This window comes from Rhea americana, unplaced genomic scaffold (genome assembly GCF_003343005.1).
Source record: "Rhea americana isolate MKP2758 unplaced genomic scaffold, rheAme1 scaffold_143, whole genome shotgun sequence".
Lineage (NCBI taxonomy): Eukaryota > Metazoa > Chordata > Aves > Rheiformes > Rheidae > Rhea > Rhea americana.
In genome coordinates, this window is record NW_028185517.1 from 1104519 (window position 1) to 1129521 (window position 25003).

General features: G+C 49.7%; 2 protein-coding genes across 7 annotated transcripts in view; both read right to left on the reverse strand.

Annotated features, from left to right (window-relative positions):
- Nucleotides 1-7836, reverse strand: part of PLEKHN1 (pleckstrin homology domain containing N1) — a 32132-nt gene extending 24296 nt beyond the window's left edge. Inside the window, exons 1-5 of one of the 2 annotated variants that reach the window (XM_085298965.1) lie at nucleotides 7799-7836; nucleotides 6763-6902; nucleotides 6321-6389; nucleotides 4857-5575; nucleotides 3117-3216 (exon numbers count right to left, since the gene is read on the reverse strand). In XM_085298965.1, coding sequence (XP_085155091.1) covers nucleotides 3117-3216; nucleotides 4857-4936 — 180 coding nt within the window. In that variant the 5' untranslated portion in view covers nucleotides 4937-5575; nucleotides 6321-6389; nucleotides 6763-6902; nucleotides 7799-7836. Of the gene's footprint in view, nucleotides 1-3116; nucleotides 3217-4856; nucleotides 5576-6320; nucleotides 6390-6762; nucleotides 6903-7025; nucleotides 7060-7798 lie in introns of those variants that run through there. The other variant, XM_085298962.1, reaches the window with a different exon arrangement.
- KLHL17 (kelch like family member 17) lies at nucleotides 7162-24578 on the reverse strand. Of its 5 annotated transcripts, XM_085298967.1 has the most exons (12): nucleotides 21559-24578; nucleotides 21012-21133; nucleotides 20340-20561; nucleotides 19097-19213; nucleotides 17883-18096; nucleotides 17632-17776; nucleotides 16793-16960; nucleotides 16320-16408; nucleotides 15214-15287; nucleotides 13521-13702; nucleotides 12751-12858; nucleotides 9095-9358 (listed from the first exon to the last, which is right to left on the reverse strand). In XM_085298967.1, exons 1-12 carry the CDS (start codon nucleotides 21767-21769, stop codon nucleotides 9334-9336), a joined length of 1677 nt encoding a protein of 558 aa, XP_085155093.1. In that variant the 5' UTR covers nucleotides 21770-24578; the 3' UTR covers nucleotides 9095-9333. The 5 variants fall into 5 exon arrangements, with proteins under 5 accessions (XP_085155095.1, XP_085155096.1, XP_085155093.1 ...); XM_085298969.1 differs by lacking the exons at nucleotides 9095-9358; nucleotides 12751-12858 and adding an exon at nucleotides 7162-7217; XM_085298970.1 differs by lacking the exons at nucleotides 9095-9358; nucleotides 12751-12858 and adding an exon at nucleotides 7957-8037.
- Nucleotides 24579-25003: the final 425 nt, after the last annotated feature.

Genomic DNA, 25003 nt, shown 5'->3' on the forward strand with positions numbered 1-25003 from the left:
GAGAATTTAAGTGATGGGCTCACACACAAAAGAGTTATAACAGCTTAATGCTGAGGGATATATGAGGGAAAACTGTTAACACAAATGCGACCAGCTTTGGCTAAAACAGTTTCTCTCTCACCGGGGCTGGGCTGAGAGCATACATGGAGCATTACCACTGCTTACGCAGTGCCATGTTTTGCAGCTTAGGAGCGAACAGTCCAAGCACTGTTAGCAAGCCTCCTTCAACATGCCACCCAGGCCCAAAAGCAAAGCAGATATGTAACTACCTACATATTAGCTAGTGTGGAGAGGAGAATTAGGCTCCATGGTTGGGGTGCACAGGACAGTACTTAGCTTTCCCTGCCAAAGCACTCTGCAAGCCTTTGATCCTCATAGCTCCTCCAGGAAGGGGCATCCGTTCTTCCCGTTCCACTAATTAACTCCTTGACTCAAAAGGTTCTGAGGCTACTACAGTGCAGCTAGGATACTAGTTAGCTTTGGTGCGGGGCAAGTGTCCTGCGGTAACACTGCGCCTTTTGGGCAGGCACAGAGGACGGCACAACCAGCAGAACAGAAATGGCTAGGGACAGGCAGTTTTTACCATGCTGAGCATCACCAGTTTCCAATGACCTCAGGTGATTCTGGRGGTGTGCGCATCAGCCCTTGCCTGGTTTCTAGAGAAGGAATTGCCAAGAGGGCCTGGRCTTCAGTGCCCACGTCCTGAGGCCAAGCCTGTTGCAGCAGTGGTGGCTCAGTGGAGCCCATCACAGGAATACACAAGCATCACGTATCTCCCTGGCACATGCACCACCTGAAACCATGGGAATGCCTCTGTGTACAGCCAACATGAAAGGGACCTAGCATTTGTCATGCCTCTGAAATTCTCCTCAGTCAGCTGTTAATTCCTCTGGCTGCGTTGTACTGGTAGCAACACTCTTCCCACCCCAGCCCTATCCTGATTAGTGCTATTTTCATAGCTCAGCTATCCCCTTTGGTTTGAGGCACTGCAGATCTTTGGAAACCTGGCTTCTGTCAGTTTGGCAAAACAGCAGGTCTCTTGCAGTGCAAGTGTCCCAACACGTTCTCTTGCTCTCTCTGATGCCTCATCATACAGGTAGAGTGAGTTAATAATTAACCTGCCCCAGCCCCTGCAGATCCCACTGACTCCCAGCTGAATCACTAACCCTTCCTGCCAGCAGCAGGAAGAGCTCACCCTTGCAAAGTTGGTACCCTGGGGCTCTGAAAGCTGCTGTATAATGATAAAAGCAGCAAACGAGATGTCTTGCTCTTTGGCACATCCTTCCGCCTCCTTTTTGTTTAGGCTTTTCAGAAGCTGTAACCGGCAAGCGTGGGAACTGGGGCCCAAAGGCAGGAGAGTGGTAGGAGCAGGATGTGCTGGCCTTGTGCGCCGGCCGCCCTCGGCAGGGTCCGGAGGGGGTCTGATTTTCAAGGATGTCGCTCACCCAAGTCCCAAACTGCCTGTCATGCCTCCAGGTTTGGTGACTTCAGCACCTCTGAGACTGCGTCTGCAGAGTCCCACCTGCACAGGCAGTACAGTCTGCAGTGACGCACTCCTCAGACCTGGCCTCCCCTCCTGCCTCTGGCCCCACAGCACCTGGTCACCTTCTGCTTCTGTAACAGGGGTGGGGAAAAGGACTAAATCAGGGCTTTCTCCAGGCCACACAAGAAGCCTGTAGCTGAGCAGAGAGTTTGAATCCCACATGCCCCAGGCAAGGGTAGCTCCTAACCAGCTGCTCCACCCTCCCTCCTTCTCTGGCAAGATCCCATATCCCCTGTGCTCCTGCATGATTAATCTCTCTGGGACCTTTGTTCTGTCAGCTTGCAAGATTCATTTTCCAGGCTCCGCTAACATGACAATTCTCCTTGCTTCCCCAGGGGAGCATCCAGGATCCCTTCTGGGCCTCGTCTTCTGAGGTGCTACACATCTCTTCAGACGTCAGCTGAGCCYTGCAGGGAACCGTTCTGGTGCCACATGCCCATTACCCTCAGACCAACTAATGAGCAGGACTGTAGTCCCAGTTCTGCTGCACTTCCCACATGTACAGCTCAGGACATGTCCCTGAAAAAGAGGATGGCATTTACCTGCAGCTACCTCACAGGTCAGCAGCAGGACCCCAGTCCTGCCCCTCTGCCAGTGCCCCATTCCCTTTCACGAGGAAAGCCAAAGGACCTACCTAGAAGCAGCTGAACCACAAGGCACTGCAGAGGCACTGTTTCTGTGGGTCACATCAGCTCCAAGACAGCTGAATCTCCGTAGCAACCCAAGGAACATGAGCAGGACTATCCAGAACTGGGCCCTCCGATACATCTCATCTCATTGAAATATACCTGGCCAGCAGCTGAAGCCCAAGAGATAATGTCCTGTTACTGACCTTCTCTGAGATTACCTCTGCCTAGCTGTGTCTCTCTGCCTAGCTGTGTCTCCCTGCCTCAGTTTCCCCTTCCCTCATCCCAACATAGCCTATTTGCTGTACAGCGGGGAAAGTATGTAGACAGCATAGCGCAATGGGCCCCTAAGCTCAGTTCATGCCCCTGGCCCACCCAAAGGCACCAAGGCAACACATCAGGGTTCATAGTTTCACCTCTGCTTCCCCTGAGCAGCGCTGGGAACTGGGCCATATGGCCACAAGGCTGGTACGTGCCTGGGACAGACCTGCCCTTCCTGATTACCTTCCCAAGGCTTATTGCTAATATGCTGCCTGCTCTGTCTCATCCCAGCGTGGGAATGAATCATCCCACCTTTGAATGCTCACTCTAATTTTCCCTTCCTTTGTAYGCTACCAGAAACAAAAGAACCAAGAGCAGCAAGGGGAGGGTGAGATATTCCCACCACGCTGCCTGCCTTGCTCTCAGTTGCACACATTTTTGCTGCTGACAGTTCATCCTGACTCCTGCAAGGSGACCCTGGAGCAGATGGCTCTCCTGCCATGAAGGACACAGGTCTTACCCTTTCCTTGGCTGCAGATATGACCTCCATCTCCTTGAGACAGTGCTCTACCCTGACCCTGATCCCTTGTCCCTCTTGCACACAGAGCTGTCCCTTGGGTGGGGGGGTGAGAATAATCTCTGGGAATGTTGGGGAAGGGGCGGAGGGTGAATGCGTTTGTACTTGCCTTTCCTGGAATATACTGCAGTATCTTGTCTGTGGTCGTATCTCTCTCCTGCCCTCCTTCAATACCAAAAAAACTAGGCAGCTTTTTCTTGCCATCTTTTCTACAGAGGGGAGAAAAAAACAAAACAAAACAAAACACACATGCACACACAGATCTAGCCTGGTGCATAGTAAATTCAGCCCAGAAATAAGGAAGTCAGAAAGCTAGAGTAAGTCATTGGTCATGGGCGTTCTAATCATCCCAAGCCAGCAAAGGGCTGATAAACAGYCTGAGAAAAATTGTAATGGGTTTTGTGTTGCACTTGTTTTTTTCTTTGCCTTTTTACATGTCTCTGCATAACCAAATGGTAAGTTAGGCTCATCTGYGTCTCCAGCTCAGAGTAGGAAACAGATATCCCATTGCAAAATGCAAAAGCCAAGTCAAACCCTGATGGCTATTCCAAAGCCACTAGGGCAGAGATGAATTTTCACATCTTTCCACACACAAAACAGGGTTTATTTCCTTCCACTCCCAGCAGAGCCCCCAGCTTCTCCTTGTGTGCACATCRTTAATGAGCAGTTACAAATGTCATTAACAACTGGGACTGCCTTGCTTGGAGTCCCCAGTGGTCTTCTTTGAACCAGATTGCAACTCTTCATTCAGCAGAAACCCGGCTCATCTCCATGGAGAGCTGTGAGCGTGGGAAGCACAGTCAGTAGGGACCAGAGGTGCTCTGGGGCTTGGTCACTATACTGCAGGCTACCTGCCATTAACCCTTCAGGGTTCAAATTCCCTCTCTTTTACCCCAGAGCAACTCCACAGACTCCTGCAGGTTTGCTCCTGATTTATAGCAGCACAGGACCAGGGTGACAATTCAGTGTCTCTTTTTGATTATAAATCCCTGAGCCAAGCAGAGTCCCTGGTGATTACCTTGACTTCTAACAGAGCTCCTTTTCAGCCCAAAGTTCTCAGAATTGGGAAGGCTCTGCTTAGTACATGCTTAGAATAATGACAAGATTMCTGTGATTGCATTATTGGGAGCATGAGCAGGGGGGAAATGCAGTGCTTAGAAAAGCTTGCTCTGCACTCCCTGGTAGAGTCTGTTTTGGGACAGCTGCCCATCACTGTGGTACCTGAATGCTCTCCTGGCCAGCCCAGCACCAAAATACTTAGAAGAGCATACTACTGGTCTCTTTCATGTGTTCTGGTGGAGTTACAAACACAGACTAAACTGTACAAGCAGAGTATCATATTGGGATCTGGGGCTTTCTCTCTAAAGTACGAGGAATGTGAGTGTTGCTTTCTTCACAGCCACTGGTAGTTTATTTTTGTGCTCAATCTGTGCCACAACTCCAGGAGACACAAATAAAAGAAAAACAAAGAAAAAAGGCAAGTGAAAACAAGGAACTTCAGGCATCCTGCACCTTGCCTTGTCAGTCCCACAGAGAGAGGTTTTCATTTCCAAAATGAAATGAAATATATCACATTTTTCCTCGGGCAGTGCTGCTGGAATTCTCTGCTGGCATAGCCCTAGAATTTCTTCCCTGGCACTTGCAATGAGTTGATCTTATCCAGCACTGCCCAGTACCAGCAAAACCATACTAAAGCCCGATTTTGCTCAACCTGCAAATAACTCCTGGGTTTCCCAAGCGGGGCTGAGCTACTAGCCCAGTTCTGTATGGTGTGTCACAAAGGAGAAAGCCAGCAGGGAAGCCAGCACGTGCTTGAAAAGCAGTCTAAAATAAAAGCAAGTGTACTTACTCTTTCTTCAGTGAAGGTTTCCTGCTGAAAGAGTGTCTGAACCTCCCAGGTGCCTGAGGGACACAAGTTAAGTTCCCCATGCTGGCAGCAACGGGAACAGTCCAAGAGCAGCTGGGGGCTGGAGTGCTGGGCAGAAACTGAGACCGAGAGCGTGTGGAGCCAGGGAGGTTTGTGCGTGTGTGTCATGCAGACATTCCCCACTTCCGCCTCCAGTGACTCTTGTGGGTGTGAGCTGTGAGCAAACAGACTTTCGGCCCAGGTTTCTTGCCTGCTCCTTCTCCTCCCCCTTCCCTCTCCCTCTCCGCGCGGGACTGATAGCGCGGGCGCTTGCGAGAGCTGCACGGTGCGGGGAGGGGCAAGCAGCTGAGCAAGAGTCTGCCGGGAGGCACCTGCGATCCTTGGCGCGGGASGGCAGAAAGGCAGACTCCATCCTGCTGCCTTTGGAAGGCAACTAYCGCCACTTGCGAAAGGAGGGACTCCAGAAGGAGAGCCCTCCGGCTGCAGTCTGACCCACAGAGGCATCCCTTGGCAGCCGGGGGCAGCTACGGAAGGGACGCGCAGATGTCACGAGTCGGCTCCAATTTGCCTGCATCGCCCTCAGAACCTTTCTTTGACCACTCAGTTTCTTCCTGTTAGGAGTGTTTTGAGTTTTTGCATCTCTCGGTTAACAAGACAAAGTCATCAATGTGGCAGAATACTACGTTACACCTCATTTTGGCCTGTAAAGGAGAATTAATCACAGAGTTAAAAATCCAWCATTGCTTAGATGCACTAAGCGATCTCACTATAATAGCATTTGTTATCAGCAAACAGGATAAAACTGGAGCCCATCATAAATGTATTTGGTGTATTTTTCCAAAAGAAAAAAAAATCAATTACCACTCAGTTCAGCTGGCAGRAAAAAATTATCAAAAGATAATTTCAGTAATTATTGTGATTATTATGTAAACATTCTCTGAGGTGTTCAAAAGGCTTCATTTATTTTAGTTAAAAAGAACTAGCCTGTATTAGACAGGAAGTGTAACAAACTAACAAATATAACAAAAAAACAGGAGAAAACAAATAGTAAATAAATAGACAGAAAATGAGGAATGATGGAAAATTGATAAAGAAAACAAAGCACAAAAGAAGTGCATGACCACCAAAGCCAAAGGGACATTTTCAAAGAAGCATTTTAAAAGGCAAAACAAAGATTCTCAACCATGGTACCAGCCCCTTACTAAGTGCAAATAAGTATAAAAACAGTGAATAGTCAAGGATAATACAAAGGCAGAGGCAGTCAATAAATATTTCTGTTCTATGGATTGAAAAAGCCAGGCAGTATAGCCATAGCAAATGATGAAACCCTTTTCATTCCATAATATTGCAGGTAGGTATTTAAAACAAACAAACAAACAAACAAACAAACTTAGATACTCTAAACCAGAAGGTTCAGACAATTTGTATTTGAGAGTCTTGCAAGACCTGGATCACTTGGATCACTGCTGTTCATTTGTAGCAAGTCTTTCACAACCCAGAAAAATTGGCAGAGACCTGAAAGAAATTAATGAGATASTAGTATTTCAAAGGAATATGTAGTAATTATGGGTTTGTTAGTCASATGACACTGATCCCTAGGAAAATGATAAAACAGCTGTTAGGGAGTCTGATTAACTAAAAATTAACAGAGGATAATATAATTAATACAAATCAACCAGGGGTTATGGAAATTAATTCTTGTAAAACTAATTTAATTGCTATCATATTCGAAAAAAATTTAATAAAAATATTGGTGCTGAATCAAGAAATTACTATAAAGCACTTGATGTGATACAGCTACACAGCCTTCTAGTAAGAGCCTAAAATAATACACACTAAGATACACAAAYATATTACAGGGTGACTAGCCAGGGATACTCAAAAGCACCTGTGAACAGGGACCGCTCTYTGAGAAGGGTGCTTCTGATGGGTATTCTGTTTCCACATTATTCTGACTGATAATCCAGCGGCTCCATCTTGCTACCATAGCAGAGAGGCTACAAAGTGATGCAGTCAGGCTAGAAGCGCCTGCATGGGGAACATACAAACAGCTGGCAAAGAGATAACAGGAACAATGCTGAGAAATTGAAGATGGACAGGTTTAACCCMAAAACAAGGCATGTATTTTTAGCAGAAACGGTTATTTCTTACTGGAACAACTCCCTGAGGACTGCGATGGCTTCTTCAGCAGGGGACTTTCAAAACCAGGAAAAGATGTTTTGCTAGAAGGTTTGTTTGAACCAAACAGGGATTTGTTATGTGAAGTCTTAACAGATATATTGGACTTGATCACGATGGTCCCTTCTGACCTTAGGCTCTATTTGTATTTACCACGTCTTAAAGCTGAAGCAACAACAAAAGTAGCAACAAAAATAGCAGTATAATAATAAATAGCAGTATAATAACAAAGATAGCAGTAACAAAATCAACATACCCCCAAAGAACTAACCATACAGTTAGGCAACACTTACCCAGAGAGGGTGGCTGATAACAGACATGCCATAAAATTTGTCAAAGGCTCCACATACTTGACTTCTGAAAACAGCCTCTTTATCCCTCCTCCCCTTTCTGACTTGTATAATTCATTAACCCATCACAGCTGAGCAAAGCAACAGGACATACCCCTCCAGAGAAGCCCTATCCGAAATACCGTAACTTTTATAGATGGATAATTCCCCAAACTCAGGTCTGTCTGTGCAGGACTGTGAAGCAACTCTGCAACAGCGAAGACATGTCCCAGTGCCTCCTGAGAGAGACCAAAAGGGATAGGCAAACAGCAACAATTGTTACTTTGTTCAGGAAAAGGATCATTCCCCTTAAAAAACGTGGCTAACRTGGTCTTGCAGTGTGACCAAACATGCGTGGATTCTCCAACACGCCTGTTCAAAGAAAAACTTTACAGCTCAAAACAGTGCTATACCTACCTCTCTCCTGCTATTTCCATCAGTCCTGCAAATGTGCATTGTCTTGTCYACTGGGACACCAGTAACGCCACTAACAGGCTGGCAGGGGCAGGCATGACCTGCAGGTGACGACAGCTCTCACTCTTCTGCTCACTGGGCACACAGGCTTGCAGGAAAACTGCTCTGCTTCCAGGAGCAGGAGTGCCTGAACTTGGGGGGGAAGGAGTTGGGCTTTTAGTGMGGTAGTTTTTTACAGAAACCTGAGACAGAAAAAAGAATCTGGAGAGCAGGGAGAAAGAGGACACGGCAGGATAAMAACTGGGTCTGGCATGACTGCTATACAACATCAGGGCTTTACTGCAAGGCACTAGCACATGTGCAAGGGAAAGTTCCCTTCCATTCCCCACAGCATGTTTGCACCCCTTGCCATGCAGCTTCTCCTTGCCCTTTTTGCCCTCTGCACCCCCACTATCATAAAATGAGCTTAGTATTTTCCCCGTAGGCAGCARTGACTGGCAGCAGCTGTTGAAGGTAGATCTGACTGTTGCAGAGCCTTCCCTGCTGCTGCATGGGACCAGCTTGCTACTCCTGCCTCCAGGCAAGATGCATGTGACAGCTGGAGGTAGAGGAGGATGTTTCTCATGTGGATTTCACTTCCAGTACAGGGGAAGRCTATCTATAGCACTGGAGATTGGGATACCCAGGGAGTCCAAACTGCTTAACCAGAATTTAAAGGCAGGGAGAGGTATCAGTCTGCTTCTAAAGCCCCTGTGTTTCAAGCTGGTCTTGTCCCAGCGGCCTCCTATACCATCAGCATCATTGTCTTGCTCTTTCCTTCTGCAGGGTTGCAGCACAGCAGGAGAGAGCTGAAGACAGCTCAAACACAGCACCCTCTTTGGGAGTACAGAAGACCTTGTCCACAGGATAGCAAMCTCCTTGGCCAGGCAGCTGGCACCAAGCTGCTGAGCATTGCACCAGGGCCTAGAGGAACCAGGGCTGAATTAARCTGCTCTTTTTAGCCTGCTTGAGGTTCCTCAAAACACATCCACAACTGCAGGGCCAGTCCACTGGGGCCTGACCCAGGCAGACATGGGTCCCTGCTCCACGCAGATGCCCCAAAGCCCAGAGCAGCTGTACCCAGAGAGATGAAAYGAACTCAGTGGCTGCTCAGGCACAGACACACAGCAACCCACCATGCACATCTTCTGCCTGGGGGCTCCTTCTCCACTTCCACAGAGAGCAATAAAAAAAAACAGCTACATGTCTTCTTGGGAGCAGAGCCAGGGAAGAGAAAGGAAGGATGCACTGGGCAGGATCAAGGATTCAAGAAAACGTCTTTATTGTACACATTGGCTTGTATTGCTTGTATCCCCTCCCCAATCCCACATAGTGCAAAAATTCGGAGAAACAGAGTTCCACATAAATAAGTCAGATAACTTACAGAGAAATCAAAACGACGACAGTTTGACATGGAGTAGACCAGGTCTGCCTAGCAGCAAGGCCAAGTGAACATCTCCCCCAGGACAGGGCAAGAGCTCCTGCTTACCCTTGCCATCTCACTGCAGACTGACAGCAGGATCCCTGTGTGAAACACGGCAACACACACAGCCAGGAGCCATCACCTGCTTAGGAATGCTCCTCAGCTGGAAACAGCTCACACAGAAAATCGCACAACTGGTATTTTGGGCAAGACACCACTAACTAAAACCAGCTGAGAAACCACAGATCATTGACAGTTCTCTTCCCCTCCTCAGACAGGGTACTACACACACACAGACACACACAGACGCATACCCCTCTCCAAGGCCACCGCCTCAGCAAGGGATTTGCAGCACCAGAAACAGTTTCATCCCTGGGATCTCCTCCCAGGGCAGATGCTGACACCTTGTGTCCACACAGTGTAGTTTGGGGTGCTCTGGACCCCCACAAGCTGCTGGGGATCTMTTTCCCCTTTTCTTTCCTTTTTTTCCATTACAGGAAAGCAATAAGCACCTGCATAGTTAGTACATYAGAGCCACAAAAGGATCCCTCYTCCCCAAGCTYCTGCAGAACAGGCTCAGTGGTGGATATTGCTCAGGACCCAACCAGTGGGCAACAGAAGTCACACTGCCTGTTCATGTGCTCCCTCGAGAGGCAGAACAGCATTGCACACCACTTATAAAGTTGTCTAAGATTACAAGTGGGGCCAAGGAGACACAGCACAAATGTGCTCCTCAGCCAGTTACACTGCTCTCCTCCGCTTTTGCCTGCCTGTCACCTCTYTAAGGCAGTAGCACTGCTCATGCTGCAGCAGCAGTAGCAGCAGCTGGTGAGAAGTTGAGCCACTGCTCCAAAACCTCATTCCTTGTTTCAGCTCAGTCCTGTTTCTCTCCTCAGCAGTTCCCTTCTGGCCCCTGCACTGCCCCCGCTTATTGCATGGTGCTGCCATCAGCGAGGTGGCTGATCTATGCTCTCCTTATTCCATCCCCTTGCCTTATGCAGAGGCCCCAGTAAAAGCCCCAGCATGTCAGGCCAAGTCCCAGTAGCCAGCACCATTCACTGCTGACAGGTCCATGACTATTAGGCTGATCCTCCTTCCAAGAGAACCCTAGAGCCAGGGGCACCTTGAATATACTGGTTGATACCAATCCAGTAGAAGACTAAAATCCTGGGAAGAAAAGGATGGACATCTCTCAGGCATGCAAGCACACACACGCGCGCGCATGCACACACACACACACACACACAAAAGAGCAAACCAGTGATTTCATAGTTTTCTGAACCAAGCAGATTTCTGAATTCTGAGTTGTCTGAGTTTTTCTGAACCAAGGAGACCTATTTATGGCAGCCCTATTGCCATGCTTGCCATGTTCACCAAGAGTCATTACAGGGTGTCCTCCACAATATACAGGAATGGGAAAGCCGCTCAGCTGTGACTGTGTCAAAGGCTTGGCAAGTGAGATGGGAASTAAAAGTAGATTTAAAGTCTGTCCTAAAAGCCAAAAAGAAAAGAAATCACCACAGCCTGAAATTCCAGACTGTGTCTTTGGAGAGAGGCTGGGGAGAAGCAGCCTARATTTTTTTCAGAATCAGCTGGTAATTTCTGGTATCCAACTTCAGGCACTGTAAGTGGGCTTATAAAACATGATGGGCACCTGTCCAGGAGAAAAAAGATCGCAATAAAAACTCTCTTAAGTTGGGAAGTCTTCATTTCTCCTCCGACTCTTCTTTTGCCTCTCTCCAAAAAAGAGGAGAAAAAAGAATCTCTACCCACTTTTAAAAATTTAAGCCAACAAAAACCACCACAAGTGAAATCTAAGCACTGTAAGYAGGAAAGGGGAAGGAGTAAGGGAAAAAGGATAAAGGAATAAATTAGAAAAAGGTTTTCAGTTAATACCGTATTTCTAATGCCAAATTTGAACACTGTTGAGGTGACTCATTCCTCTATAATGTAGAGAGCACCTGCCAATATCTCTTCGTTCAAGACTCATCCACACACTTTAGGGCATACACGCTAAAAACATATCCGAAGCCACTAACCAAGAGGTTCCATGGCACAAGTGGGTCTAGAACCACAGGTGAGTAACTGTGACTACAATTCTAATTTATCCAACCTTTAGTTAATTAAAGTGGCTGCTTAATTGCCAGGAAGTTGCTAATTGCAAATGGTCCCTTCCATGCTCTTTTCACTGTACATACAGTATCTCACACATGCATGCACTCCCACACATCTGTAGAGAACGCCTTCCAGAACATTGTCTCATTGACAATTAAAAAAATAATTGTACCCTTTTGCTGCCTTAAGTGCAGATGGGATTGGGAATACCAGGAAARCGTAAAAATAAAGGGCTGTCGAGTCAGTAACATTTTTCAAAAATGCATTCAAATAAAAGAGGCAGAAAATAAAGCAAGTAATGCCAGGAAACTCTTCTTGAGGCTGAACTGTTCTTTAAGAACCAAGACCTTTCCATAAGCCCAGAATCTGCTTTGCAGAGAGGGAAACAGCAATCTGGCTGATCTGATCCCAGTCAAACTGTGAACCAGAACTACATGCAGATAGCAGACAGCCGCTGAACCTTGGAGAGCAATGGTGCAAATGCAAATCAGTTCATTCAACCCATCCACCTGTCTGGGCACTCCCCACAGCAGTGGTCAGTTGGGATCTCAGTGAATGAGGTGGGACCAGTCAACTATGGAAACAGAGGGTTCAGGATGTTGCATCCAGCTTTATCTCCATACTTTGCTTCCTCCAGGCCCCATCCCTTAGTTGGGCTTCTTTCATTTGTTTGTTTTAAGGCATCAATTAGACACCATTGAGAACCATGCAGTGGTCTCAAAGTCTTTAACAGTGCGCAGTAGACTTGGTAAAGAGTTTGGCTACAGTGACATTCATAGGAGCGGTTGTACATTCAGCCATGTCCTTGGGAGGAGAGCCGTCCACCTCGGCCACCYTGCAGGACTCCTGGAAGCCGCTGAGGCTGGCTGTGCTCATATGTGTAGCATTGGCTGGATAATGTTAATCCACAAAGCAACAATGGTAAAGTTTCCCTTCCCCAAAGGAAACAAACACCTTTTGGGTGAGTGGTGAGATGTGTCCAAACGGAGCTGAGAGCACCCCTTTCCCCATCAGTTGGGAGAAGGGCCCTCATACAGGAAGCGCATTTCTAACCACCGTTGTCGTGCTGAACCGATGTGTGCACCAAGAGCGGGGATGGCCCCCTGGGGCTCACAGGAGTGCTGAGGTTGGAGGCAGCAGTCAGTACCTTTGCTTCCCTCCTACAGTGACTGACTGCCCCGTGAGGCAGGCCACGCTGGCCTGGCACTCTGCCAGGCACCCCTGTCCCCTTGAGATAAAGCAGGCCCTGATTCTTTGTCAAAGACTCGTCGAAGACACCGATAGGGTGGGCGAAGAAGGGGGAGGGAAGTTGAGCAGTTCCAGCACAGCCACCCCCACGCTGCTCCGGCGCGTGAACATGCACGAAGCTGCCACCCACTTGTTGGTGCGGGGGTTGTACTTCTCGATGGAGTTCAGGCTGGAGCTCCCATCATTGCCACCCACTGCGTACAGCCACCCRTCCATGGCCACCAGGTCATGGGTGCTCCTAGAATGACCATGCAAAGATTACAGGAATGTGAGGGCCAAATGCAGTGTACGCAAGCTGGAAGGGAGCTCCGCACCTCAGATGGACTGGCCAGAGTCTGCTACCCCTTAAAAGGATGGATCCCCCTCACAAATGCCCAGTGAAACCGAACTGCCCAGGCTCAAACAACAAGAGTCAGTAGCAGAGCTGCTCAAAATAGAGCTTCAAGTCTTTCTCCTCATCTCTGATACCCCCTTCCACTAGAGAAGCATCACTTCTAAATAACAAGTCCTAGGAGCCTAAAATCCTTGGACTTCCAAGCACAAATCCTCCCTCAGCCAAGAAACATCTACTTGGCCTCAGCCAGCTATACTGCCTGGTCCCATACAGCCACACAGATTGCTGAGRACAAATCCCTCTGAAGACAACGCCTGCTGCAGAACACCCCTAATCCACCCGGCCGGTATGCACATACCAATCCCTTACAGAGCAGCAGGGAGCGCGTGTGCAGGCAGCATAGAGACAGCTAGCTGCAGTACTAGCCAGCCACTGGGGCATGTCTGCACTGTCCTGTTTGCAGTGCCAAAGTAAGGCAGGACTCTCAGTAAGATGGATTCACTATTCCTGACTGCAGCGGCTCAGGCTCCCAGCAGCTCAAGAGAGGTCAGGGCAGAGTTGCTTACCTACGGATATTCATGGGTGCCACGCTCTCCCATGTGTTGGTTTTGGGGTTGTAGCGCTCAACAGAGTTAAGGCAGCTGGTCCCATCATTGCCACCAGCCACATAGAGCATCCCCTCTAGCACAGCCACTCCTGCACTGCTCCGGCGACTTAGCATGTTGGCAATGGGTGTCCAGGTGTTGATCTGGGAAAGAGCATAGTAAGTTTGTGAGCAACACATACAAGTCACTTTCCACTTGCCTCACCAACTGAGTCCTGTGATGCTAAGCCTGCTGTAGGAACTCAGCTCCTTACATACTGGTCTTCCCCCAAAAAGGCTTTTTCAGGGACCCTTGTTCTTTCCCTTCACCTGAAGGGTCAGAGGCATTGGAAAAGTTCTACTTGTAGCAGAGGCAATTAATTGCTAGTGCRTACTAGGGCATCAGCTAAATGATTGCAACATTGCTATCTGGCTTCTCAGACACAAACAGACAGGGGCAATCTGACTATCCAGCTCAGCTGCAGTCAGACCACAGCATCCTGCCTGAGTCAACAGCAAAAGAGTGTTGGTAATAGTAAGCTTTTTCTCATCTCACAGAAAAAAAATTTTTTTGAGAAGTCACAATGTCATGAGACAACAGAGGGAGGAGAACTTTGCTGCATGGCTTTGTCCCTGCCAAAATACAGGAGTGCACACAAAGTATTGCCAATCACAAATTCCAACAGGACAGGTTTTTCTTCCCACTTCCACATAAGTGCCTTTGAGGCCTGAGAACATGGAATTCTAGGATATCCTCATCTCTGTGGCTCCAGAAGGGATTTAAATTAAACCAAAATCAAAGTTTGCAGGTGAAAAATCTCCCAYAGGAAGAACTGCATGCCCAAGAAGAGACCTCTGCTGACAGGCTCAGAAAAGCACAGCTGCAGCTGGCAGACCTGCCATCCCAGGAGCCTAAGTACAGAGAYCTCTGCACCAGGCTGCCAGTCACATTACAGCTGAACCCCTGCCCAGTCACAGAGTTGAGCTGTGTCTATTTCCAATCTGTACAAGTCATGGCTGTGGCTTTACGGCTAATGCAAAAMCTCCAAGACCTCCTCTTTGATCTCTTTGCAGCAACCCAGCCTCCTCTAACAGAGCTGTAAGACCCCAGACCCAGCACACATTCACAGCCCGCTGCAATCACAGCTAACTGCTCTGGATGAATAGGCAGCAGAGGCCTCATCTGCAGGCTCACTGCACAATCAAGAACTGTTCTTCCCAGAGAACTCAAGCTGACCTACACAGAATGGGAACAGAGGGGGCTCTGGTGGTTCAAACATAATCTCAGGGCCTGTATGGATGAGTTTTGGTTCWTTTTGCTCTGGACTGCACCTACAGCTGCTCTGCTTCTGCAGAAGGGCCAAGGTGACAGCCATTTCTACCTCACAGTCACACATGCTGGCCTAAGTCACAAAGGAGGCAGGCAGGCCTACGCTGCACAGGCTAGTATGGGCATGCCTTCTGCTCCACTGCTGCTGCAATATTTTGCTAGGAAGTGGTCCTATCTTAATGCATGGCAGCTGTTTGTTAAGAACATGCATTGCTTCTCTCTCTCACGGTCACGTCATTTCTCCAGCATCCTGGTGTGGCTCTCAGCCTTCTGCATTACCCTTTCAAGCACCCATCAGAAGGGGAAAGAGAAAAGGGTTAGTAGGCATGCTGTATCTTGCATTTACCTGGGGCTCATACTTTTCTACTGTGGCTAAGTGGGACGAGCTGTCGTATCCTCCAACAGCATAGAGGTTGCCATCTGCAAAGGCAATCACATATACAGTTAGCCATCAAGCACAGCACCAGCACCAGCACAGCCTCCCACAGGTCTTGCATGGACTCTGAGGCGGTACCAGCTGAACCACAGTACCTCCCATTCCCCAGACAGCCAAGCTGCTCTCAGTATGGCTCCCATAGCTCTCCCTCCCCATTGCAGCACAGAGTATTGCAAAATATTCATTACACAATTCCTCTGCCATGCTGCAAGGTTTCCAGAGAGCTTGTCCACCTGCTACTTCCTGACTTCCTCATTATGGATGCTGCAAGTGCTGCCCGCCTGAGCAGTGGGTTATTTTTAGCAGGAGAGGCAAAGGAAGGCCAATAAGGGCCATGGCAAGCAGAGGGTGTGACCTGGTGATGGAGGAGAAGGAACCTCTTAAGTCAGCACTGAGAGCTGAAACCAGAGTCTAGTTGGTGCCTCTAGGAGAGGCACCCCAGGGACACCACACAGCATCAACATGGCATGGGCTGGGGGGAACAGTATGCTACCCTGGCATCGCCACAGAGGTCCTGCACCAGATGGGGTGGGGAGTGGTATTTTCATTAACTCCATACCCGCACTGGACAATGAAGGGATCATTTCACTTAACGCTGTGATATGCCACATACAGGCAGTTTTGACTCTACACAACTACTTTGATTATTAGCAAAAGGACCTTCTACAACAGAGGAGTAACAGGGTTTTCTCTTCCCTTCCAGGGATGGGATATCATCTACAGCCAGCTCTCTTGCTCCAAGGTAGAAAGAAGCACAAAGGAGCTGAGAGACAGGTGGTGGGTCCCCTGAGGAGTTGCCTCCAAAATGCGATGAAACCTAACTGTTCCGGAGGTTAAGGAGGAAGGTAAGGGCAGGGAGCATGTCAGGACATGGCAGAGGGAAGGCTAGGCTATCCAGACCTGGGCTAGGAAATCTGAGGAGGAAGGGGAAACTGGAGCAGAAAAACTTCAAAAGGCAGCACTAGAAATACAGGAGATGATCAGCACAGAAGTCAGGTCCTCACGCCATAACCCACCTAGTGTTGCCACACGGACATAGCGTCTCCGGGTGCTCATGGCAGCGATGGATGTCCAAGTGCCTGTCAGAGGGTCATATCGCTCTGCACTGCACCAGGCATGGAAAGAGGAACATACAGGTTGACACTAGCAAAGCCTAGGTCAAAGCCCTTTGACACAGGCTCTCATGGGCAGCTTCCAAGGAAGCTGCTTCAGATAGCAGAAAGAGAGGAAGGAACTGACAAGTGATGTGTTTTATTGTGACAGACAGCTATGAAATATATTTTCCCCCAAAAAAGAAACTTTGCCTAGGCCAAAGATGCTGCTCTGCTATCTGGGATGGGGAAGACAGAGAGCTGGATTGCAATAAATCTGTTCTGGGGCCAGTCCATCTGCCAGGAGTAGGCCTGGCAGACAGTAGGCCCCAGGCACCCAGCACCAAGGACAGTGCACGTAAGAGGAGTGAAGAGCCAGCAGCAAGGCAATCCCCTACCTGTTCAGGCACGAGGCCCCATCATACCCCCCAGCAGCATAAAGAAGCCCGTGAAGTGCTGCTACACCCAAGCAGCTCCTCCTGGTGCCCATGGACACCTCAGGCTGCCAGGAGTTGGTGACAGGGTCATAGGACTCCACTGTGGCCAAGTCAGATGTTCCATCATAACTGCAGGAAGAAAAAGGGAAAATATGTAAAAGCTGGGGAGCCCAGATTGCAGGTGAGCCTGTGAGCAGGTCACAGAGCTCAGGAGCAGACCAAGAGCCAAACCAGCACAGCCTGGCTTGGGTCTCTATCACTGTCCCTCTCCCCTGAGCCCAGCTTCCTCCAAGGCCGGGTACACCAAAAGCACATGCAGAAAGGGGAGACCCCTTAAGTGAGCTTTCCTGTGGATCTGCAGAGAAAGTAGGACTCAGAGGGCTGAGCACACTGGATCAGAGGTGGGCTGGGGATTAGCAGACTCTTTAACAGCCTGCAACATAGGGCTCGGACAAACAGGAGGAAAAGACGGGCGTCTAGGATGTAGCCACCAAAATATATCTATATATCTATATATATATATCTATATGTATATATATCAAAGTGAGCAAACGCATTGCTCTGAACAGCTAGGGCAGGGAAGCAGTTTTCAGCTGCTGCTCCTTCTGCTGTTAGTACCTCAGAGGTGTCTGATCTCTCCATCAAGAGACTGGCCCTGAGTGGGCCAACCTCTTGTCCCTCTTTTGTTGTCCCTCTTTGCTACCAGAGCGGCCCTGTGCCATCTCACCCCTGGTTTTGTTTAAAGGCCTTCGCAGGCAGCTGTGCCAGCTCTCTGCACACAGTTCCCACACCCTCCTTACCCGCCCACAGCATACAGCTTGTTCCCAATGGCAGCAACGCCCACTCTGGCCCTGCGAGTCGACATGGAGGCCACCATATGCCACCGGTCCGTCCGCGTGTCATAAGCCTCACAGTCCCCGTGGATGGCAAAYAGGCTCCCCCCACCTGCACATGGGACAGCAAACAGAGCAAACGACAATCAAGAGGCCCTGGGAAGCACTGTGCATGCGAGTGAGTGGAGGGGACTGTCCTCTCCCCAGCAATGTCTTACCTACAGCAAAGAGAACGGTGCTGGCCCCCTCACAGCGCCGTGGCCTTGTCCTGCTGTTGCTAAGGACCCCTCTCTGCTCTGGCATGAGATGATACTTGAGGGCTTCAATCAACAGATCCTTGCACTCCGAGTGGTGCCGCACCAGCAATTCTGTGTCCACATTGCTCATGAGGAAGTCCCGGCTCAGCAAGGGCAGTCGCACACACTTCATGAGCTGAGGGGAGAGGAGCCATGCCCCATCAGCAGGGCAGAAAAGGTTCTGCATCTCCCAACAGGCCCTGGGGACCCTATGGAGGCTGACTCCGTCTGAAGATGTCATCCTGCTTGCTTGGCAGGACAGGCAGCTGATGGCAAAGGGCACAAAAGTACATCCAACAACTCAGCCTGGCTCCTGCAGAGCCAGGAGCCCTCAGCCTGGCAGTAATGTATCTTACTGCCACCTCCAGATTCTGCCTGACCCTCTGCTGGTGCCCACATCCTCCTCTAGCACTTACATTACTATCTCAACAACAGCTCAGCTTCCCAGCTTTGGCTACCAACAGTGCTCACTGGGGGCAGCATGCACCCAGACACCAGCCTTCTCTACCCTGTAGGACCCATGCCCCACACTGCCTGCATGACTCACAGGAGGGATGTTTGAGTGCACACAACCAGCAAACGTGGTGACAGAGCTCTCTAGGGTTGGGCTCTGGGGTAACTGGAAGCTCACAGGGAAACACTGGACAGAGTTTACCTCATCCTACCCTATCTCAGTCCCAGCCTTTTGGGGGACACCATACAACGCTTCCTTGCGGTGCTCCGGCCCTCTGCCTGTAAGGAGGCATGAGAGCAGAGAGATCCAGTGAACAGGGTGCCCGTCCCTAGGTTTCTGCTGGGCGCTGGCAGGCTCAAAGGCAGTGTGCCCCTTGCTGTCCACATCCTCCCCGAGGAATCTCGGGGAGGGTAACAGCTCTAYGTGCCTGAGCTGCCAAAGGTCAGACAGGCTGTCCCTGTTGGACTTGTCTCTAGTTTGGACTTCGCCTTGGACACTGTGGAGAACTGAACTCTCTCATCAATGCYCCCACTTACAATTGGACTAGATACGACAGCAGGGACCAGCTGTYCCTTCCTCTGGCCACAGTGCAGCTTCATCCAGCCCTCCATGCACCCAGGCCAGACACTCGGAGCTGGTGGGGTGGAACCAGGTCACCTTCCCTCTTCCCCAGCAGGCTTACCCTGGGGACATGCTGTCTTCTGCTGTCCACATCATGCTTGACCCAGCTGAGCACAGCCCGATACACCTCCTCTTCTGATGGCACATTGAGGCTATCACTAGAAATGAGGTCCAGCACCTGCAGAGGGAGATAGAAAGGACAAATGTCATCTGAGTCGCTGCAGTTTGGGAGCAAAGGACACATTCACATACACCTGAGTAACTGGCCCAACAGAACAGCACTGGTAGAGGTAGGAGTAAAGTGTAAGCCACCTTCTGTAAAGACTGTTGGCTGAGGGCTGTACAGCTCTTCTCTATCACTGGACACAAAAGGAGCCAAGGGGCAGTTGGGTCCCCTGTACTAGGCAGGAACAGTTGTGCTTCTCCTCTCCTGACAGCATCAGTATGGATACAGCTCTGCCCTGGGTTGTCACTCTTGGTTCACTCCCCTGATTCTTTGTGAGAAGCTGCTGCAATGCTGACACTTCCAATAAACATCAGTGAGAGTAGGCAGGTGACTAGGTTTACATGCTASCATCTCACTTCAATATTTCATGGGATGGAACTAGAGGCCTAGGCTGTTCCCAGGATAYTGAATTTGCCTGAAGAGGACAGCAGTGATGGAACAGGTGAGGACAYGTACCCACTTTTCTCTGCCACACACCCCCCTGCCCCAAGAAAGGATGAGGGGAAGTGTCTGTATCCTGGTGAGGGACCATACAGAGCTCAGTGATGCAGAGTATGGGATGGGCAGATAGGAGTGCTGACTGCCCAGGCTGTAGCACATCTCCTGCAGGCAGCATTGAGCCAGGGGCCATATTGGCACCACATGAAGAGCAGTAGGAAACATTAGCTGAGCTCTGAACATCACAGCTACATGCCTAGGGCAGCCAAGCCTGCCTGCAGAACAGTGGTGAACCTGCCGGCTGTCTGGCAGCTTGCTCCTTAGACTGTCTTCCCAAGGAAAGGGCAGTATACTCAGAACTCACGTGGCAGGCACCAGTGACTGCAATAATTCCCCCCGCTACACTCCCATCCCTATTACACAGGGAATTAAGCTCTCTGCCTGACAGCATATTCCCCATATTGTCTCCCAGTCAAATAGAGGGGACAAAAACCACAGCATTCAGGTACAGTCTTCCTGCTAAACTCTGTACCCTCACAGCAGGTTCCTGTGGCTCTTGACACACAGCCTGCACCTTCCAGGACAGAGCAAGAACAGCCTTGCCAAGGCCAGACCTTTGCACTCCCATCAGGTGCCTTACCTGTTTGAGAGGCAGCAACATGAACTCCTCTGTCTTGGACACCTCCACGAAGTGTTGGAGGACATACTTGTGCGCAGACTTGAGGAGGTCACTGCAGGAGTGTGTGTCAGCAAAACCCCGGATGCCTAGGCAGTTGGATGGGTCAAGCTGGCTGAGTAGGAACTTGCAGCAAGCATCCCGCACACCATTGAGCTGAAGCAGGCTGGCAGCAGGAAGGAGAGTCTGGCAGTGGAAAAGTACAGGGAAAAGGGGAATTTCCAGAACAAAAAAACACCACTTTCAACGTGGTCCCACTGCAAGTCAACAGCAGACCAGGCTTACTGAGCACCTTCATGCAAACAAGCACATAAAGGACAAAACACTCTTTGCTTCCAACAGGACTAAGCTTAAGAAGAGGTAGAAGAGACACATAAGGCCAGGAAAACAGCAGAACTGCAGATGCCCAGGACTAGACTCAGCCATCACAGAGTGCTTGGAGCAGCTGTTCCCAACCACAGCAGTTGCAGAAGCCACATCCCTGGACTTGGGAAAGTAGATAAACTCTCTGACTGCTGCTAAATACATGTGTCATCACAGAATGACAGAGGAAAGTCTGAAGCAGAGAGAGCACCCAAAGGAGGAGTCTTGTACAGAACGGCTTTGTGGAGAAGAGAGATTTGGGAGGGCTCCTACCTGCACATTCCCCTCGCCCACCACAATCTCGGCTGTGTAAGCGTATTGCACCAACTGCTCCAAAGCCTGTGGGTCAATATCGTGTAGCGTCACATGGGTCTGGCGGCTCTCACTCATCTCATCTGGGGCAACACAGATACAAGACATGAATGAAGCTTCACAGCAGGATTGCTCACCCGCAGGAAGCCTTGGCTGTGCATAGAACCGGCCACATCCTCCTCCACGGCCCAGCATTACAGCCAAGGAAGGTCTCCCACCTACGCCTCAGCAAGGAGCAGCAGCAGTATACTCTAGGGAACGGTGTCCATGTCTGCAGGATGGACATCAAGATACCTGTGCAGGGAGTTATGAGCAAAGGGATTCATGGAAAGGACTCAAATGAGGAATGTTATTACACTTGCCCACAGAGATGATAGACAGGCAAAATACTTCCATAGGATAGGGCAGTGGGAATAGGGAGCAGGAGAGAAAGGGAAGAGGTTTGCAGGGAAGAGAGGGTTTAGGAGTGGGAAGACCCTGGCCACGGGGAAGAGAGGACACTACTTGCTTGTGAACATGGCGTGGAAGTACGGGCTGCAGGACGCCAGCACCACCTTGTGGGCCTTGATCTCCTTGGTACCCACATGGAGCACGATGTCGCAGAGCAGCCCCCGCTGCCGCATGCGGTTCATGCACACAAAGGCATCATGATAGTGCCGCTTGGAGTTGTGGGAAATGCTGTGACCATCACGGTTGAGGAGCTGCACGCCACCTTCCATGGCCACGGGTGGGCAGGCAGTGGGCTCTCCCTTCTCAGCGTCACTGATGTGGAGGAAAAACAAAGCATTAACCACACAGGAATAGGTCCAGCTCAAGACTCTTCCCAGGGTCCCAAGTATGTTTGCCACTGCTTAAAGCCCCTGAACAAGAATAACTTCTCTCTTACAGACCCCTGCCAGGGAAATATCATCCTGCTCATAACCTAGCAATGGCTTTGGGGAGGGAACAGTCCCTGGAGGAACATGAGTGTCACAAAGCAATGCTGAGGCTCTTCACTAGTTTGTGTCTAGTGCTGACATTGCTTCCCAGCTCTGTTTATCTCTAGATCAACACCCCCTGACTTCAGAAGGATATTGCTGTAAAACATACATGCCTACAGTGTTTTCCCTTGAAGTTGCACTTTCCCCAAATCAGCCTAACATTGTGCATATCCATGCAACATCAGCAGAAGCACTGTTCTTGGCAGGATCACCAAGGCATGCCAGACATGCATCGACCAAACACAGCTTAAATGAACCACTAGAGAYAGCAAATATGACAATCCTCATTAGCCTAAACAGTAAATAACTGGGGAACCCCATATTCTAACCTGCAAGACTGATGTTACAGACTACATTTTTTCAAGTGTTGGTTGTTCCCTTCTAGCTCCCAGAAGATGCTATAAGATTTTTTAATGCACCTGCCTTCTAAGATTTAGGCCAGAGAGCTGCTGCCTTTCCTGCACCCACACAATCTAGGAGGCTGAGTCAGAGGGCAAAGGCAACCATAGCAGACCTGGACAGCCCCAGTTCAGAATTCTGCAGACTTGGGGTTCAACTCTGGCCTCTTTGCTAGTAAAGGTTGGGAATTCTCAGGCGGTCAGTTAGAAAACAGAGGACACACACTTTAACATCCTGATCTTCACTCCCCTCCTGTGTTCTCTAACCAGGCATGTCCAACCTCACCCAAAACCCAAAGTTTCTCCAAACAGTTCTGCTCCAGCTTTGCAGGCTCCCACTCCTGCACTAGCCTAATAGGCAGTCTGGGCAAAGCAGAGATCTATATCTTCTTGGAACCAGCTCCAGCTGAGACGCTGGCTGCCCTTTTGAGAGATAACTTTGAATTTCAGGTGGTTTTTGCTTGACAGAACTAACATGAGGGGCACACAACAGAGGACAGAGGAACACTGAGTGGGTAGCTGGGACCTAGTGCAGAATTCAGTCTGCATACATGCACACAAACACGCACAGCTGAACACAGTGGGACAGTCCTTCCACACAGCAGAGTCCAGGGAGGGGAACCGGAGCATAAACTGGACTAGTTCATAGCAAAAAATAGATTGCTTGAATAAGGTACAAGGGCATTTGTTCGGCAAAGTTGTTTTCACTTCCCAGGCTTTGTGCATCTAAGCCACTCACTGTGTTTTGACAGGCATTTGACAGTCTCCCTGCTAGCAGCACCCAAAGGAAAGGAAAGGTGGGGGAGTGAAGAGAAAATGAGTGAGCAGCAGGAGGAAAAAGGGAGACGGAGCAGGGAAAAAAAAAAGTAGCTTAAAGAAAAAAAGAGCCAGTGTGCTGCACTTGAAGCGCCTGCCCCCGCATCCCTGCGGGGAGAGAATCCCCTCAGCCTCCGCGTTCCTCACAACCCGACACGCCGCCAGCCGTGCTGAGCCTAAAAATAGAAACCCACCGTGTCGAGCCTGCTCAGCACGAATTCAGCCATCTATTCATTTTTAAATCACATAGTAGAGTCTGGGGAAGGAAGGAAGATGAATAAACATCTTTCCTAAACAGGAGAGAAGCCTGCCATGCCCTCTTCTACTTGCATCAGCAAGCATAATATGAGATTTCTCATCTCACCGTCTGTGGGGAAAACTCACGGGCACATGACAAAAGCAAAGGCTGTTGACACTTTCCAGCAGTGGGGGACCACTGTGCCCTCAAAAACAAGGAAGATCCCAGCAGTTAACTGGTCTTCTCCCATATCCCTCAGCTGAGCTTTTCAAAAAGCTGCAACATTTATAGGACACTCTAGGCACATTAATTAACATCTGCAGACAGCATCATGTGAGAGATGCCTGCATGAAGGCAGTGTATAATTATTAGCATCTCTACCTGGGCTCAAGAGCTCACTTCCCAGGCCCAGCTTAGTGCCTGAGAATGGACTCTGCTTACACGCCTTTATTCCCATCCCTAGCTGCAAGCCTGAGGGTTTTCCTGTCCTGCTCGAGCTGGCTTACCTTTTTAGTATGCTACTGGGTATACTTCTCCCCATCAGTATTTTAGTCATGCCAGAGCTCTAATTGAGAGTACTCCCATAGTCCCTCCTGAGCATTGCTAGCAAGCGATGGGAGCTCCAGGCTCAGCAGCAGTGGGAGGACACAAATGGGATGATGCAGGACAAGATAGGTAAGTAGGGAGACGATGGGATTTTTCCTCGCTGTGCTCACAGAGACTTGTGATAAAAGATTCGCCTCCCCAGCCAGGCCAGTGGATACCACACAACTGCTCAGCCCTGGCAGTTAGGAGAAAGACRTGGAGGGTACAGGAAACTGAAGGTTACTGTGATGCCAATGCATCAGCTACAGCGATTAAGCACATTTCCAAAGAGGGTCGGGAGTCCTGGGCTCTCTTCCCAGCCCTTCCACTGAGTCACTGCACAGCTTTGGGCAAGTACAAATAAATGCAGACTGACAACGATGACATCTTTCCTTGCAATGAGCCCTTCAGCCAAGAGGTAGAGAGGCCAGCCATTCTTTACCCCCTTCTCCACACTCCCACCCAGCAAGGGAAAGCGGAGCCGCAGAACAGCTCGACTGAAACATCCCCAGTGCCCAGCACCCTGAGCCACCCAGCCGTGTCACTCCTGCTTCCTCGGCAGTGGCCGAGCAGGGAGTGAGGCCAAAGGCAGATGCCGTTCCAACCACTGCACTGGTTCCCAAGAGCATTCCCACATCAAGGGACAGTCCTTCCCTTTCCTGTACGCTCCTCCCTTAGGATTTAGACAGGGAAGCACAGTTCCTRCAAAGCCTTCCTCCCTCCCCGTAGGCCACACACCTCAGCACTCACAGACATGACTAAGAGTGAGAAACCCAGAGGAGCCTTACTATGCCAGACAACCAGGCCCTCCAGCAAGCAGCCCTTCTAGGAGCACTGCTCAAGGATCAGCAATCACATTTAGACAGACAGAGAAATACAAACCATGACTCTCTTACGTGATCACAGCTCCAAGCTCTGAAGAGCTACTACAGCAAG